This window comes from Apis mellifera, linkage group LG9, assembly GCF_003254395.2.
Source record: "Apis mellifera strain DH4 linkage group LG9, Amel_HAv3.1, whole genome shotgun sequence".
NCBI classification, from domain to species: Eukaryota; Metazoa; Arthropoda; class Insecta; order Hymenoptera; family Apidae; genus Apis; species Apis mellifera.
In genome coordinates this window covers 6,074,244-6,088,799 of record NC_037646.1, presented here as the reverse complement: position 1 = coordinate 6,088,799, position 14,556 = coordinate 6,074,244, and the positions used below count along the sequence as shown (strand labels likewise).

Here is a 14,556-nt window from a genome sequence, read left to right as displayed (position 1 = left end):
TTAGCGTTAATTTTTTTTTTTTTTAAAGAAATCTGAAAGATATTCAAAAATTTAGCAATCATAAAAAAATGTTTAGAATGCGATCTTCAATAATCTATTAAAAATAATGATAATAATAATAATTGATAAATCTTATAGAAAAAAGTAAAATTTAAAATCTTCCTTGTCTAATCCTCTAATTTATTTTCTGATAAAAACAGCAATTGTTTTTTGAATTGAATTTTAAAAATTATAAATCATCTTTTTACAATACGATATTATTTTTCTATTATTTTCAACTATTATATATTCAGTTTTTAAATTAGCATGATAAAATGAGACTATTTATAGCTTTTATACGAAATAGCCTAAAAAAAAGCATCGAAACAAGGATTGAAAAGAAAATCCTCGTTCGATTATTTAAAAAACATTACCTATTATGGAATCATAAGTAACTAGCATTACGAGCTTTTATTTATTATGATTTCAATTGTAGTTAGAAAGAAATTCGAAATAATAAACAGATATACATAAATAGAATATCGTTCATTTATATTTAGTCTAAGGTAATCTCCTGTTTTTTTATTCCTATAAAATAAAATGAATAAAGACATCGCACGAAGCCATCATGAATATATTCATTTTATTCTCTTCGGTCAATCTTCCTTTATCCTATCTAACTTATAAGTAAAAAGAAGCATCCTTAGCCTAGCCTCTTCTTTACGATAGTGGGCCTCTTCTAATTTGATCCTGGCCTCCTCTTTTAACATAGCAGCGATATCAACTTTCATCTGTGCCTCCGATAAAGCCAATACGTGTAACTCTTCCTCTTTGTGAAGGGATCTTTTCGTCCTTCGGGGCTGTTCGTGAACAATTGAAGGGGAAAACATCGTTTGTGTTGCATTTGACTTGAAAATAAGTCGATTTTTCTCCACCGTTTCATCTTTGTCTAATTGTTCCGGCACAGGTGACTCCAAATCTTTTTTAGATTTGTCGAAACAGTCAGTCACTGGACCGTATGATAACGAATTCGAATCGATTTTACTGCTGATGGAATCTGAGGTAATAAAGGAATTGTATATGTATTTAAAGAAATATCATACTTTTATTTAATGGTATATCCTTTTTATTTAGTAGGAAAATCCGAATTATGGAAAAAAAAAAAAAAGAAAATGGTGAGAGTATAACCTGTATCTTTACAATTATTTTCCTCTTTCGAGATTTGTTTCGAAGGTTTTATAGTACACACAGTTTGCAACGTAAATGGTTCAGATTCCTTTGGTTCAAACATAACATTTGGCGGTAAACCTATAGTTCCGGTAGGAATGGGAACATCCGGTATAGAATTTCTATTTTCCCAACTTTTTGACCGTGTGTGATCTTTGGACAGATGACAAAAATTTTTTGAAACACCGCTGAAAAAATTAATGAAAAATATTTATTTCATATTTTTAATAATATTAATAATTGATTTAATAAAAATAAGAATACAAATTTATATAAAAATAATTATTTAAATTAAAAAAAAAAAAAATAAAAAGAACAATAATGAAATACTTTATACATAGTACAAGTAGTCGAATATTCCCGCGCTTTTATAAAACGATATGCACGAAAAAAATAATACCGTGAATGTATTATATTTACCGCAATTTCTTCTCTTCGCGATTTCGTTTACATGCTTTCATGTTTTCCCAACAGCGTCTTAACTGTACAGCTGAACGTATTCCTTGTGGACCTACCATTGAATTGTATTCGTTGGCCAATTGAGACCATGCTGATTTTCGTTTATACATCGATATTGGATCGGACCTTTTATCTTCGATATCTTCGTACTTATTTATCAAGGTTATCAAAATTTCTCGTTCCTCGAAGCTATAAGTTTTCCGAGTGCTTTTCAACGACGAAGAAGCCATTTTAGCACAGAAAAAATGCTCAACTATCACGTCGGTCTTCCACTGTTTGTTTCTTCCCACCAACGTAACTTAATGCAATCTTGTACAAGTTTTTCTTATAATCAATGCATTGTAATAGTTTCGATACAACAATTAAGAATAAAATCATGAGATGAAATATTGTTCATTGTAGAGCTTGGAACTTGTCTATGGTATATACATTAACCATTAATGTATATCCATTAATATATTTTATTTTAATATATTATATCTAATCGAATTAGAATTTCGACGAAAGGCATTATATTATTTAATATAAATAATTGTCTGTTTGATGAGATACTTAACTGATATAATTGAAGCGTTGAAATTCCAATTTATTATATATTTTTAAAATATTTCACTCGTTGATGTGATGTATTTGACGTTAACGGATAAACTGGCGCCAAAGAAAATAAAATATAGTTCGTGAATATTCCAAGTAGTTGGCGCCAGAGTAAAATCGGTTTAATGGCAGTGCTTTCAAAATACAAACATGCACAGGATGTCACGAAACTACAGGAGACAGTGGATCCAGTGACAGTGTGGATATCCGTAGTAATTGTTATAAAATGAAACGGCATGTTCCATCTGATGCAATTCCTTAGCGGACTCCTTTTGCTTCTTCTTTCGATACCGCTGAGCAATGGTGTGGATTACACGTACGAAATCGACTGCAGTAACCTACGAATGGGACAATACATCTGTCCTCATCCCGATTATGATTTCATAGATCCAAAAACGCAACAACCAAAAGGATGTACGAAGGAAAATAAAGCCAAAGGTACGTAAAATTCTTATGTCTTTTCATTATTTGTAAATCGGAAAAAGTTTGACATAACCTATATCTAAAACTAAAAAAATGTGCATTTTCACTGATAATTTAATTCTTTTCTATTTTATTTTATTTATTGATATTTAAATATTTATTATCTTCCTTAGTTTTGTAACGAGTATAATTTTATATACGTGAAATTTGAAATTACATGTTCATTATCTTGTTGTTAGTGTTGTGTCTGGCTGCGGATGGCCTCATTTGTACAGAAACAAAAAATAATACGTTTAAGAAGGATATTCCTTGTAAATGGACGTAAGTATACATAAGAATAATTTGTTTATCAAATTAAAATTTAAATGTTTCAAACAAAATGAAAAAAATATTTGCAATATCCAAGATGTTTATAAACATCAGAATATATAATTTAAAAATGTATATATAAACAATTGTATTTAAAATTTAAGCATATATACTAAAGTAAACGAAACATACAATAAATAAAATTTCTTTTTTTATTAATATTTACAGAAATGGATATTCCTTCGAAACATCATTGTTACTCTCTATATTTCTTGGCATGTTTGGGGCAGATAGATTTTATCTAGGGTATCCAGCATTGGGCTTGCTTAAGCTGAGCACTTTGGGATTTCTCTTTCTTGGTCAATTTGCCGATGTAATACTTATTGCAACACAAATTGTAGGACCTGCAGATGGTTCGCATTATGTGATGCCATATTATGGTGCAGGAATTCACATTGTGACAAGTAATAACTTTACATACAGAGTGCCACAATACGATTGTTGAACAATTTCTACATACAGAAATAATGATGATCAATCTAAAAATTGTACAGCCCCTGCTTTAATCACGAACAACGATATGCAATCCTAGAATCGAGTCCTATTTCAGCAAACTTGGGAGAAAATTATGTGTACGCTATTTTAATGGACAAACAGAAGAGAATCATCTTGTAGATATGTATTTCAACGAAATATTGTATATACAGATTTGTTACTGACTTATTACCTATTGCCAGTATAGTCGTGTAATAAATATTTGTTTTTATTTGTAAGTGTTCCTTCCTTCCCTTCCTCACAGATTTTTATATATTTTTAAATTTATAGTCATTGCATTTTTTTTTTTTTATTATTACTGCGTATCAGAAAGTTTAATTTTTACCTAATTACGTGCTTACCGATATATATTTAAACATAATTAAACAATCATAATTAAGAGAACAAAATATAAACTTGATTACGCACTTTTTGTATTGTCAAAAATGACGTTAATCGCTATTATCGCAATTTAATTATTATCTAGCACGTCTTTGATATAAAAGTACTGGAACGCGTTACCTTGATATTCAGAAAACTTTCAGCAACGGCAGTGGTAAAAGTTTGTGTTCTCTGATCAGAAAAGTGAAAAAAAAAACTTCAATTCGATTAATGTAGCATCATCGAATATGAAAAGTTTTATTATAATTTTGTTATTTCAATTTCTCATCCTAATTGTAGTTAGTCAACCAGTGAATAAACTAACTGTGAGTTTTTTATCACTTTACTATTTTAATTTCATCTACTTTGATAAATAAATAAGAATAAAAGTTTATAAATTATTTTTTCATATTTGTTATTTAAAAAAATAATAAATTAGAATTAGAATTAATAAATTTAATATAATTATTTTACTTATATAAATTGAATATTTTTCATTTAACTTATTTAAACTGCTCTTTTTTATAAATAAATAATATCATTAAAAGAAAAATCAATAAATATAAAATAAAAAATATATAATTATCAAATATTTCATAAATTCATCTTTTCTAATAAAAATTTTTTAAAACAATAATTCAACAATAAATCTTCAAAATTTTAGATACATAATCTTGTATAAATGAATTAATTATCTGCAGGACGTTGATGATGTCACAAATTATGGAGTGCACAGATATCCCAGGACCTTAGTCCATTTTCCACCTTGCAAGATGAACCAATATTTCGACAAAGAAAAAGGTTTTTGTTTGAATGTACTCGGTGGTGGTAAAGCGCTTTACATAAATAACACATCTTGCGGAACAAATGTGTTAAAGCCACACTGTTACAATCCAAGATATTATTACATCTGTAAGAGGAATAAAACCATTCTGGCACAATGTTCTCAAAACAAGCACTTCGAAGTTCATTTACAAAAATGCACTTTGATATATCATGGAAAAAACATTCCTAATAAAACCAATTCCAACAGTTGTGAAAGAGTAGGTGTATTTCCAATTCCTAATGATTGTCATCAATTCTATACTTGTACAGCTTATGGTCATCGAATGAAACAAAACTTTTATATATGTCCAAGAAATATGGCCTTTGACACAAAGACAGAAATGTGTAAACCCTCGAAAACTTGCAAAGAATCAAGATTATCTTCCACGTGTTTATTTAGCAGTGAGAAAGAAGAAATGACTCTAGAAGAAGCAAATATGTTTTTAAGACCAATGGACCAAAAGGAGAAATCATTAACGTGTGAAACGATATTTACGAATGATGAGGAAACTATAACTACTGAGAGGAATTATAACAATGATGAAATTAAATCGACAACTACTTCTTATAACAAGCCGTCTATATCTAAATTTACGGAACCCAGCGATAGGAATTTTACAACCACGATCGAACGTGCTTCGGAAACATCACATTCTACAAACACTATCGCTTCCGAAATATATACAACTGCGATATATTCGCCAGCTAACGAAGAAATCACGTATACGACAGAGCAAAATTTGTCTACAGAAATAAAAAAGAATGGAGAAGAGAATCTAGAATCATCAACTTCAAAAGAATCTTACAAACAAGAACATAATGGAAAAACAGATAACGATAACGTACAATCAACTGATGCAATGAAAACTTTTTCCACTGAACCAACAATTTTAAATGACACAATTTCTACAGGAACAGGATCTGAAACACAACCAGACATAGAAATAAAAACTCCTCCAAACGAGTTGCCTAATTTCGAAAATCAACATAGTACAACAACGGCAGAATTTAATGATGCAACTCATCATTGGTACGTATCACATAATACATCAGCAACAAAAGAATTGGCTGAACCATTAAATACTGAAAAAGAAATTATCGATTTACCATCAGCAAAAAAAAATAATAATAATAATTCTGATGTAGAAGAACCAGAAATAAATTTAAATGACCCATCATCTGAATTTATTAATATTACACCAAATATAGAAATACCAAATACTACACCAGTCACAGACGACTTGAATGAACCATTAACTATTGACGAAGAGATTACCGATTTGCCATCAATAACAATTAAAAGCAATCTTGATGAAGAAGAATATACAAAAATAAATTCAAATGATCCACCTTCAGAAATTCCTAATATTACACAACCAAATATAAAAATACCAAATAGTACACCAGTCACAGAAGACTTGAATGAACCAACTACTGAAAAAGAAATTATCGATTTATCATCAGCAACAATTAATGACAATACTGATGTAGAAAAACCAGAAATAAATTTAAATGATCCAGAATTTCTTAATGCTACACAACCAAATATAGAAATACCAAATAGCACACCAGTCACAGAAGACTTAAATGAACTATTAGCTACTGAAAAAGAAATTATTGATTTACCACCAGCAATTAATGACAATCCTGATGTAGAAAAACCAGAAATAAATTTAAATGATCCAGAATTTCTTAATGCTACACAACCAAATATAGAAATACCAAATAGCACACCAGTCACAGAAGACTTAAATGAACTATTAGCTACTGAAAAAGAAATTATTGATTTACCACCAACAATTAATGACAATCCTGATGTAGAAAAACCAGAAATAAATTTAAATGATCCAGAATTTCTTAATACTACACAACCAAATATAGAAATATCAAATAGCACACCAGTCACAGAAGACTTAAATGAACTATTAGCTACTGAAAAAGAAATTATTGATTTACCACCAGCAACAATTAATGACAATCCTGATGTAGAAAAACCAGAAATAAATTTAAATGATCCAGAATTTCTTAATACTACACAACCAAATATAGAAATACCAAATAACACACCAGCCACAGAATACATGAATGAACCATTAGCTACTGAAAAAGAAATTATCGATTTATTACCATCAACAACTGATACAATAACTAATAGCAATCCTGATGTAGAAGAACATACGGAATCAGAAATAACTTCAAATGATCCATCTTCAGAAATTCCTAATATTACACAACCAAATATAGAAATACCATATAGTACAGCAATCCCAGAAGACTTGAATGAACCAACTACTGAAAAAGAAATTATCGATTTATTACCATCAACAACTGATACAATACTTATAGCAATAACTTATAGCAATCCTGATATACAACGGACAGAATCAGAAATAACTTCAAATAATCCATCTTCAGAAATTTCTAATATTACACAACCAAATTTAGACATACCATATAGTACACCAGCCACAGAAGATTTGAATGAATCAACTACTGAAAAAGAAATTATCGATTTATTACCATCAACAACTGATAAAATAACTAATAGCAATCCTGATGTAGAAGAACATACGGAATCAGAAATAACTTCAAATAATCCATCTTCAGAAATTCCTAATATTACACAACCAAATATAGAAATACCATATAGTACAGCAGTCCCAGAAGACTTGAATGAACCAACTACTGAAAAAGAAATTATCGATTTATTACCATCAACAACTGATACAATAACTTATAGCAATCCTGATATACAACGGACAGAATCAGAAATAACTTCAAATAATCCATCTTCAGAAATTCCTAATATTACACAACCAAATTTAGATATACCATATAGTACACCAGCCACAGAAGATTTGAATGAATCAACTACTGAAAAAGAAATTATCGATTTATTACCATCAACAACTGATAAAATAACTAATAGCAATCCTGATGTAGAAGAACATACGGAATCAGAAATAACTTCAAATGATCCATCTTCAGAAATTCCTAATATTACACAACCAAATATAGATATACCATATAGTACACCAGCCACAGAAGATTTGAATGAACCAGCTACTGAAAAAGAAATTATAGATTTATTATCATCAACAACTGATACAATAATTAATAATAGTCCTGATATACAACAGACAGAAATAACTTCAAATGATCCATCTTCAGAAATTCCTAATATTACAGAACCAAATATAGAAATACCATATAGTACATCAGCCACAGAAGACTTGAATGAACCAACTACTGAAAAAGAAATTATCGATTTATTACCATCAACAACTGATACAATAACTAATAGCAATCCTGATATACAACGGACAGAATCAGAAATAACTTCAAATAATCCATCTTCAGAAATTCCTAATATTACACAACCAAATTTAGACATACCATATAGTACACCAGCCACAGAAGATTTGAATGAATCAACTACTGAAAAAGAAATTATCGATTTATTACCATCAACAACTGATAAAATAACTAATAGCAATCCTGATGTAGAAGAACATACGGAATCAGAAGTAACTTCAAATGATCCATCTTCAGAAATTCCTAATATTACACAACCAAATATAGAAATACCATATAGTATACCAGCCACAGAAGATTTGAATGAACCAGCTACTGAAAAAGAAATTATAGATTTATCATCAGCAACAATTAATGACAATCCTGATGTAGAAAAACCAGAAATAAATTTAAATGATCCAGAATTTCTTAATACTACACAACCAAATATAGAAATACCAAATAGTACACCAGTCACAGAAGACTTGAATGAATCAGTTACTGAAAAAGAAATTATTGATTTATTATCATCAACAACTGATACAATAATTAATAGTAATCCTGATGTAGAAGAACATACGGAATTAGAAATAACTTCAAATGATCCATCTTCAGAAATTCCTAATATTACACAACCAAATATAGATATACCATATAGTACACCAGCCACAGAAGATTTGAATGAACCAACTACTGAAAAAGAAATTATCGATTTATTACCATCAACAACTGATACAATAACTAATAGCAATCCTGATATACAACAGACAGAATCAGAAATAACTTCAAATGATCCATCTTCAGAAATTCCTAATATTACACAACCAAATATAGAAATACCATATAGTACACCAGCCACAGAAGATTTGAATGAACCAGCTACTGAAAAAGAAATTATCGATTCATTATCATCAACAACTGATAGAATAACTAATAGCAATCCTGATATACAACAGACAGAATCAGAAATAACTTCAAATGATCCACTTTCAGGAATTCTTAATACTGGAGAACATAATATAGAAATACCAAATAGCACACCAGTGACAATAAAATCCAATAAATCTATTGAAAAAGAGAATTCTGATTTTATATCAATAATGACAAATAACGATTCTGAAGTTGAAAATAAAAAAAAAATAGATATAAATTTAAATGATCCATTATCAGAAATACTTGTTACTGGTATACCCAATACAGAAATAGAACACAGTATTGTAACAACAATAAAAGTTACTGAATATTCAACTTTCGAATCCGAAAGTTCTGATACCGTTTCAGAAATTCCTTTCAATACTTTAACTAGTATCAAAGAAAACGATACAGTCATAAATGTAAGTGATCCGTCAATGGAAATTACTACTCCTAGTTTAGAAAATATTGTTACAAATGGAGAAGAAACATTTATGAAAATATCAAATAATGATAGAACTGAAAATAACATATTCGCTGAAAGTGTTACAGATGCAATGGAATCATCATCGATATCAGAAAATATTAATAACAATTTTCAGAGTTATGTATCCCCAATTTCTGTTAATCCAGCAAGTTATTCTAGTATGATATCTGAAAACAAAGTTGAAGAACCTACTTCAATACCAATTACAGACAGAATTGCTTTAAATAAAAATGAAGAAAATAATACACCATCGATAGAGTTTAATATGAAAACAAATTCTCCCACAGAAATAAATACAAAATATACAACAATTTCTATTAATAAAAAATTAGATAATATTGGAAATGAAAAATTGACTCTTTCTTCTGATACAGATATAAGTGAAACTGATAAATCGATTTCACAAACGAATAAATTAACAACTAGTTTTCGAGATTTGATTGCTAAATGTAAAAATCATATGTCAGCAGAAACTACTACACAATCAACCAAATTAAATCCCAGTAATGAAAAATATTCAGATCCATTTCATATGCAATCACATTCTCTGGTTTCAGATAAAAAAAACGCAAATAAGCAAAATAAAATTTTTGAAGAAGAAGAAGATTCTTTATGGAAACGCATATACTCCGGAAAGACGATATCAAAAAATTTCATATTACCCATTACGTCAGCAGTGTTAAATTTCGTTGATAAATTTGAATGCTATTTGAAAAATACGTTAATAAAGATATTTCACTGAAAAATATATATAAATTATAAATATTAGTGAAAATGCAAATAATAATTTAAATATTTACATTATTATATTATTTAAATATTCTAATATATTAAGCATAAGGATAAAATAAACGAATTATATATTATATTTCAAAATATGTGAATATATTATATATATTTATTATAGATATGTATGTATAAATTAAGATCTGAGGTAGAACATTATTGAACATTCCTAGATTATTCCTATTATTATTATTTTAAAATAAATAATTATACCACAAAAAATTGTACTATATTTCAGAGTTCTAATATTATCATGTATTTTCTCTGTCTTGTTCATTTATTAAGGTGTAATATAAACCTTTCTTTTTAATAAGTTCTGTATGAGTACCCATCTGAAAATAAAATAATACATATTTAATTTGTATTACATTATTTTTGAATTGTATATTTCAATACATACTTCCGCAATTATTCCCCGTTGTAATACAACGATAATGTCAGCATTTTTAATCGTACTTAATCTATGAGCAATTATTAAAACTGTTCTTCCTTGACTAACATTATCTAATGCTTTTTGTACAATTCTTTCACTTTCATAATCTAATGCACTGAAATTCCAAAAAATTCATTTAAAATTTATTATAAAAATTAGTTCAAACATAGAGATTTATTAAAATGTGTATTATCTATAACTTTTACCTTGTTGCTTCGTCCAAAATTAAAATAGATGGTCTTTTTAATAAAGCTCTTGCAATTGCAATACGTTGTTTTTGGCCACCAGAAAGTTGTGTACCTTTTTCACCCACTTGTGTATTATATTTATTTGGGAATTTCATAATAAATTCATGAGCATTCGCTTCTTTAGCAGCTTCAATAATCTACGAATATTCAATAATAAATTTTGCAAAAATATAATTTTAATAAAATTTAAAAATTTCTTACATCTTCATTTGTAGCATCCGGTTTTCCGTATCGTATATTTTCCATAATGCTAGTAGCAAATAAAATAGGTTCTTGATCTATATATCCCAAAACATTACCTCGAAGATAACTAGCATTGAGTGATTTCAAATCTTTACCATCAATTATAATTGAACCATCATTAACATCATAAAATCTAAAATATTTTGTATCATTTAATAAATTAAATCACGATAAAAAAATCATGATAAAATCATTATTTATTTATTTATTTAATTCTAATCAAAAATACCTTTCTAGTAAAGCAGCTATAGTTGATTTTCCATTACCACTAGAACCAACAATAGCTACTGTTTTTCCAGCAGGAATGTGTAAATTAAAATTTTTTAAAATAACATGATCTGGTCTGGTAGGATAACTAAATTCCACATCCTTAAAGGTAATATTTCCCGCTAATGATTGATTTTTAATAATTTCTCCACTAACTATCATTGGTGAAGGTGACATTTCTAGATACTATAACAAAAAATTCCGAAATAAAATAAAAAATTTTTTTATTTATATTATTATGAAATATAAAATTATATCTATACCTCAAAAATCCTAGCACCAGCGCTAATACCTTTAACATATGCTCCAAATAACAATGATAATTGCGATAAAGATTTTTGTATAGTCTGTGTGGCCATTAAAAATGCCATTAAATCTCCCGGAGATAATTGTCCAGTAGACAATAAATGTCCACCGAAATATAAAGTACAAAGTAAAATACCATTAAGAAATAGATTTGTTCCTCCTTGAAATAAACCAATTCCTAAACCTAGTTTTTCAAATAATGTTGATCCTAACATAGTTTCTTTACAAAACATTTCTATTTCTTTTTCTTCAGCTGCAAATGCTTTTACCTATAAAAAAAAATATATTATAGATTAGAGGAATTCTATTGCGATTATCATACATGATATTACCGTTCTAATATTTTGTATGGCTTCCTCACAAACATGTGTAGACTTAGCAAGTTGATTTTGTGCCTCCATAGATAATTTTCTTAAGCCTTTTCCAAGCATTGTACCAATAAGAATTATGGTAGGCAAAGATAACACTGTAGCTGCAGCCAGTTGCGGCGAAATCCCTATTACAGAAACTATACATCCAATAATTTGTGTAGTACTCCTTAAGCCTTGTGATATACAAGTTTTAAAAGTACTTTTAAAATCTTGAATATCACTTGTTAATCGACTTACTATTTCACCACTATGATTTTTATCAAAGAATGTGATATCTTGCATCATAATTGATTTAAATAAGTCTTGTCTTAAATTCATTGCTATTTTTTCTCCTACATGTGAAAGCATATAAATATAAACAAATGTAAAAAATGCCTAAAAATAAATGTAATTTTTTTAAATTACATAGTTTTTTTCATCTAAATTATTTCATAAATAATACATAAAATTTTTCTTGATAAATTAATTATTACATACTTGTGCAATATACATACGTGCTAATGCAAATGCAGGTGTTGTTAATTGCAATAGCACAGTTTTCACAATATCTTCTTTACTTTGGCAAATTTTTGTTAATACATTTATTACATTTCCTATACTCTGTGGTATCCAAATATTTAATATAGCAACAATCATTGCACTCTAAAAATTATAAATAATTATATGAAAATAAATAAAAAAAAATCTTTATATTATATGTATTATATACTTATTTAAATACTTGCTGATAAAGCTATTATTAATTGCCAAATATATGGATATAAATATTCTAAAAATTTTTTCCATTTAAAGATTAATTCTTTATTATCCTTTTTAATATTTTCCTGAACTTTATATGCTTTGCCTTGAACAGTTGAAGCGTGAGATTTTATTATGCATGTTCCTATTATACTACCTAACCCACCAAAACCAAATTTTAAAATTGATGAAACATTTTTTGATTTGCTAGTGTTATTTATTACAACTTCTTTAATACTACTATTAAATTTTTTTTTTGCTATATCAAACGGTTTGCGTTTTTGTCTCCATATAAATAAGAGTAAAGAATCTCTATAATAAAATATTATATTATTTATTATATTTAATATATAATAATATATATTTAATATGCCGCATTGTTATAATTTATTACATAAATTCTATTATAATTTATTACATAAGTGAAAAATGATAGCAAAATGATACCTTGGACATCTTGAATAATTAATATAATTTTTAAATAACACAGTTCGTAATATAGACATTTTTTAAAAGTATTATTTTATTCGTTATTCAATTGCTATATATTAAATATATTAATATTCATATTATTCTTAATGATATGATTTGTCATATTTTGATTATTATGCAACAGTGAAATAATATTTATTTATCATTTTATCAGTAAAAACATTATCATTGAATAGTCTATTATATACAATGGATTAATAAATGACATTTGATGAGGTTAGGAAAATTCATAATAAAATACTGTGCATTCCCATATGGGAGCGCCATATGTAAAATACGACAATTTTGTTTCTGAAATTTATCACTAGATAGCACTTCCTGTGCTATTCATTTTTATAACTTCTTTTACATTTGTGTTAGAAGACGGTAAAACCAGTGCTAAAACGATTTTGAAATAATAATGATATATCAAATCAAAAGTTAAAATTAATCAACGTGAAGAAAGAATTTGTATACCTGTACATCAAGTTCAATTATCTTAGAATAATTTTTTAACGAAATTTCTTTTAATGAAGAAAGTAGGTTAGTATTTAAGGCTTATATTTAATATATTAAGAATAACATGATATGAAGCTGAATATATTATGAAGTATATTTATAAATAACATTATTTAAAGTAATTAAGACATTAAGCGATGCAAAATTAATAAACTGTAAACTATTGATATATAATTTAACATTTATTAATATTAAATATATATCATCATCGAAAATTTAATTTTTATATCAAACATTTTTTCAAGTATGGCTGTCGTTGTTTGGGCGCCAAATTAGTTTATATGATATATAAGCTAGTTTGAATCTATATATAATTAAAGAAAAGAATAAAGCTTTTTAAAGCTTCTTTTTTATAGAATTAATGATATTTTATGTTTTGTTTTCTTATATATCTTTGTATAAGATATATATTTTTGTCAGATATTTTCTTTTTATTGACTTTGTAAATCGAAATGGCATCCATATTTGATTTTCTATAGTTATAATATACACTAATAAAAAGAAAAAGTAATTCATATAATTAAACAGAAATTTCATTATTGTTAATAATTAATAATTTTATACTCACATTATTTGCTTTCTACATATATCTTTCTATATATATATGTATATCTTTAACGATAATGTTTATATTTACATATTCTAAATAATTCAAATAGATATTGGTAGATATTAATTTGTCCATTCACTGAAACAATAATTCTTCAATATATTACTGTACTCCATTGAAAGCTGATAATTTGAATATTT

At 27.2% G+C, this 14,556-nt stretch overlaps 4 protein-coding genes across 4 annotated transcripts; 2 read left to right on the top strand and 2 right to left on the bottom strand.

The window, feature by feature from the left end:
• Nucleotides 1-552: 552 nt before the first annotated feature.
• LOC102655945 (myb/SANT-like DNA-binding domain-containing protein 3) lies at nucleotides 553-2,114 on the bottom strand. The gene is made up of 3 exons (XM_006561596.3): nucleotides 1,627-2,114; nucleotides 1,168-1,394; nucleotides 553-1,036 (listed from the first exon to the last, which is right to left on the bottom strand). Exons 1-3 carry the CDS (start codon nucleotides 1,893-1,895, stop codon nucleotides 636-638), a joined length of 897 nt encoding a protein of 298 aa, XP_006561659.1. The 5' UTR covers nucleotides 1,896-2,114; the 3' UTR covers nucleotides 553-635.
• Nucleotides 2,115-2,372: 258 nt separating this feature from the next.
• LOC552462 (TM2 domain-containing protein CG10795) lies at nucleotides 2,373-3,764 on the top strand. The gene is made up of 3 exons (XM_006561595.3): nucleotides 2,373-2,697; nucleotides 2,922-3,003; nucleotides 3,220-3,764. Exons 1-3 carry the CDS (start codon nucleotides 2,496-2,498, stop codon nucleotides 3,494-3,496), a joined length of 561 nt encoding a protein of 186 aa, XP_006561658.1. The 5' UTR covers nucleotides 2,373-2,495; the 3' UTR covers nucleotides 3,497-3,764.
• A 915-nt stretch (nucleotides 3,765-4,679) lies between these two features.
• LOC724395 (mucin-3A) lies at nucleotides 4,680-10,181 on the top strand. The gene is made up of 2 exons (XM_026442955.1): nucleotides 4,680-5,721; nucleotides 5,878-10,181. The coding sequence occupies exons 1-2, from the start codon at nucleotides 4,680-4,682 to the stop codon at nucleotides 10,164-10,166; spliced, it is 5,331 nt and encodes a 1,776-aa protein (XP_026298740.1). The 3' UTR covers nucleotides 10,167-10,181.
• Nucleotides 10,182-10,287: 106 nt separating this feature from the next.
• LOC552433 (ATP-binding cassette sub-family B member 8, mitochondrial) lies at nucleotides 10,288-13,580 on the bottom strand. Its single transcript, XM_006561591.3, has 10 exons — nucleotides 13,264-13,580; nucleotides 12,804-13,128; nucleotides 12,556-12,720; nucleotides 12,040-12,453; nucleotides 11,665-11,976; nucleotides 11,364-11,587; nucleotides 11,093-11,267; nucleotides 10,850-11,028; nucleotides 10,611-10,758; nucleotides 10,288-10,542 (listed from the first exon to the last, which is right to left on the bottom strand). The coding sequence occupies exons 1-10, from the start codon at nucleotides 13,320-13,322 to the stop codon at nucleotides 10,462-10,464; spliced, it is 2,082 nt and encodes a 693-aa protein (XP_006561654.2). The 5' UTR covers nucleotides 13,323-13,580; the 3' UTR covers nucleotides 10,288-10,461.
• Between the last annotated feature and the right edge of the window lie 976 nt (nucleotides 13,581-14,556).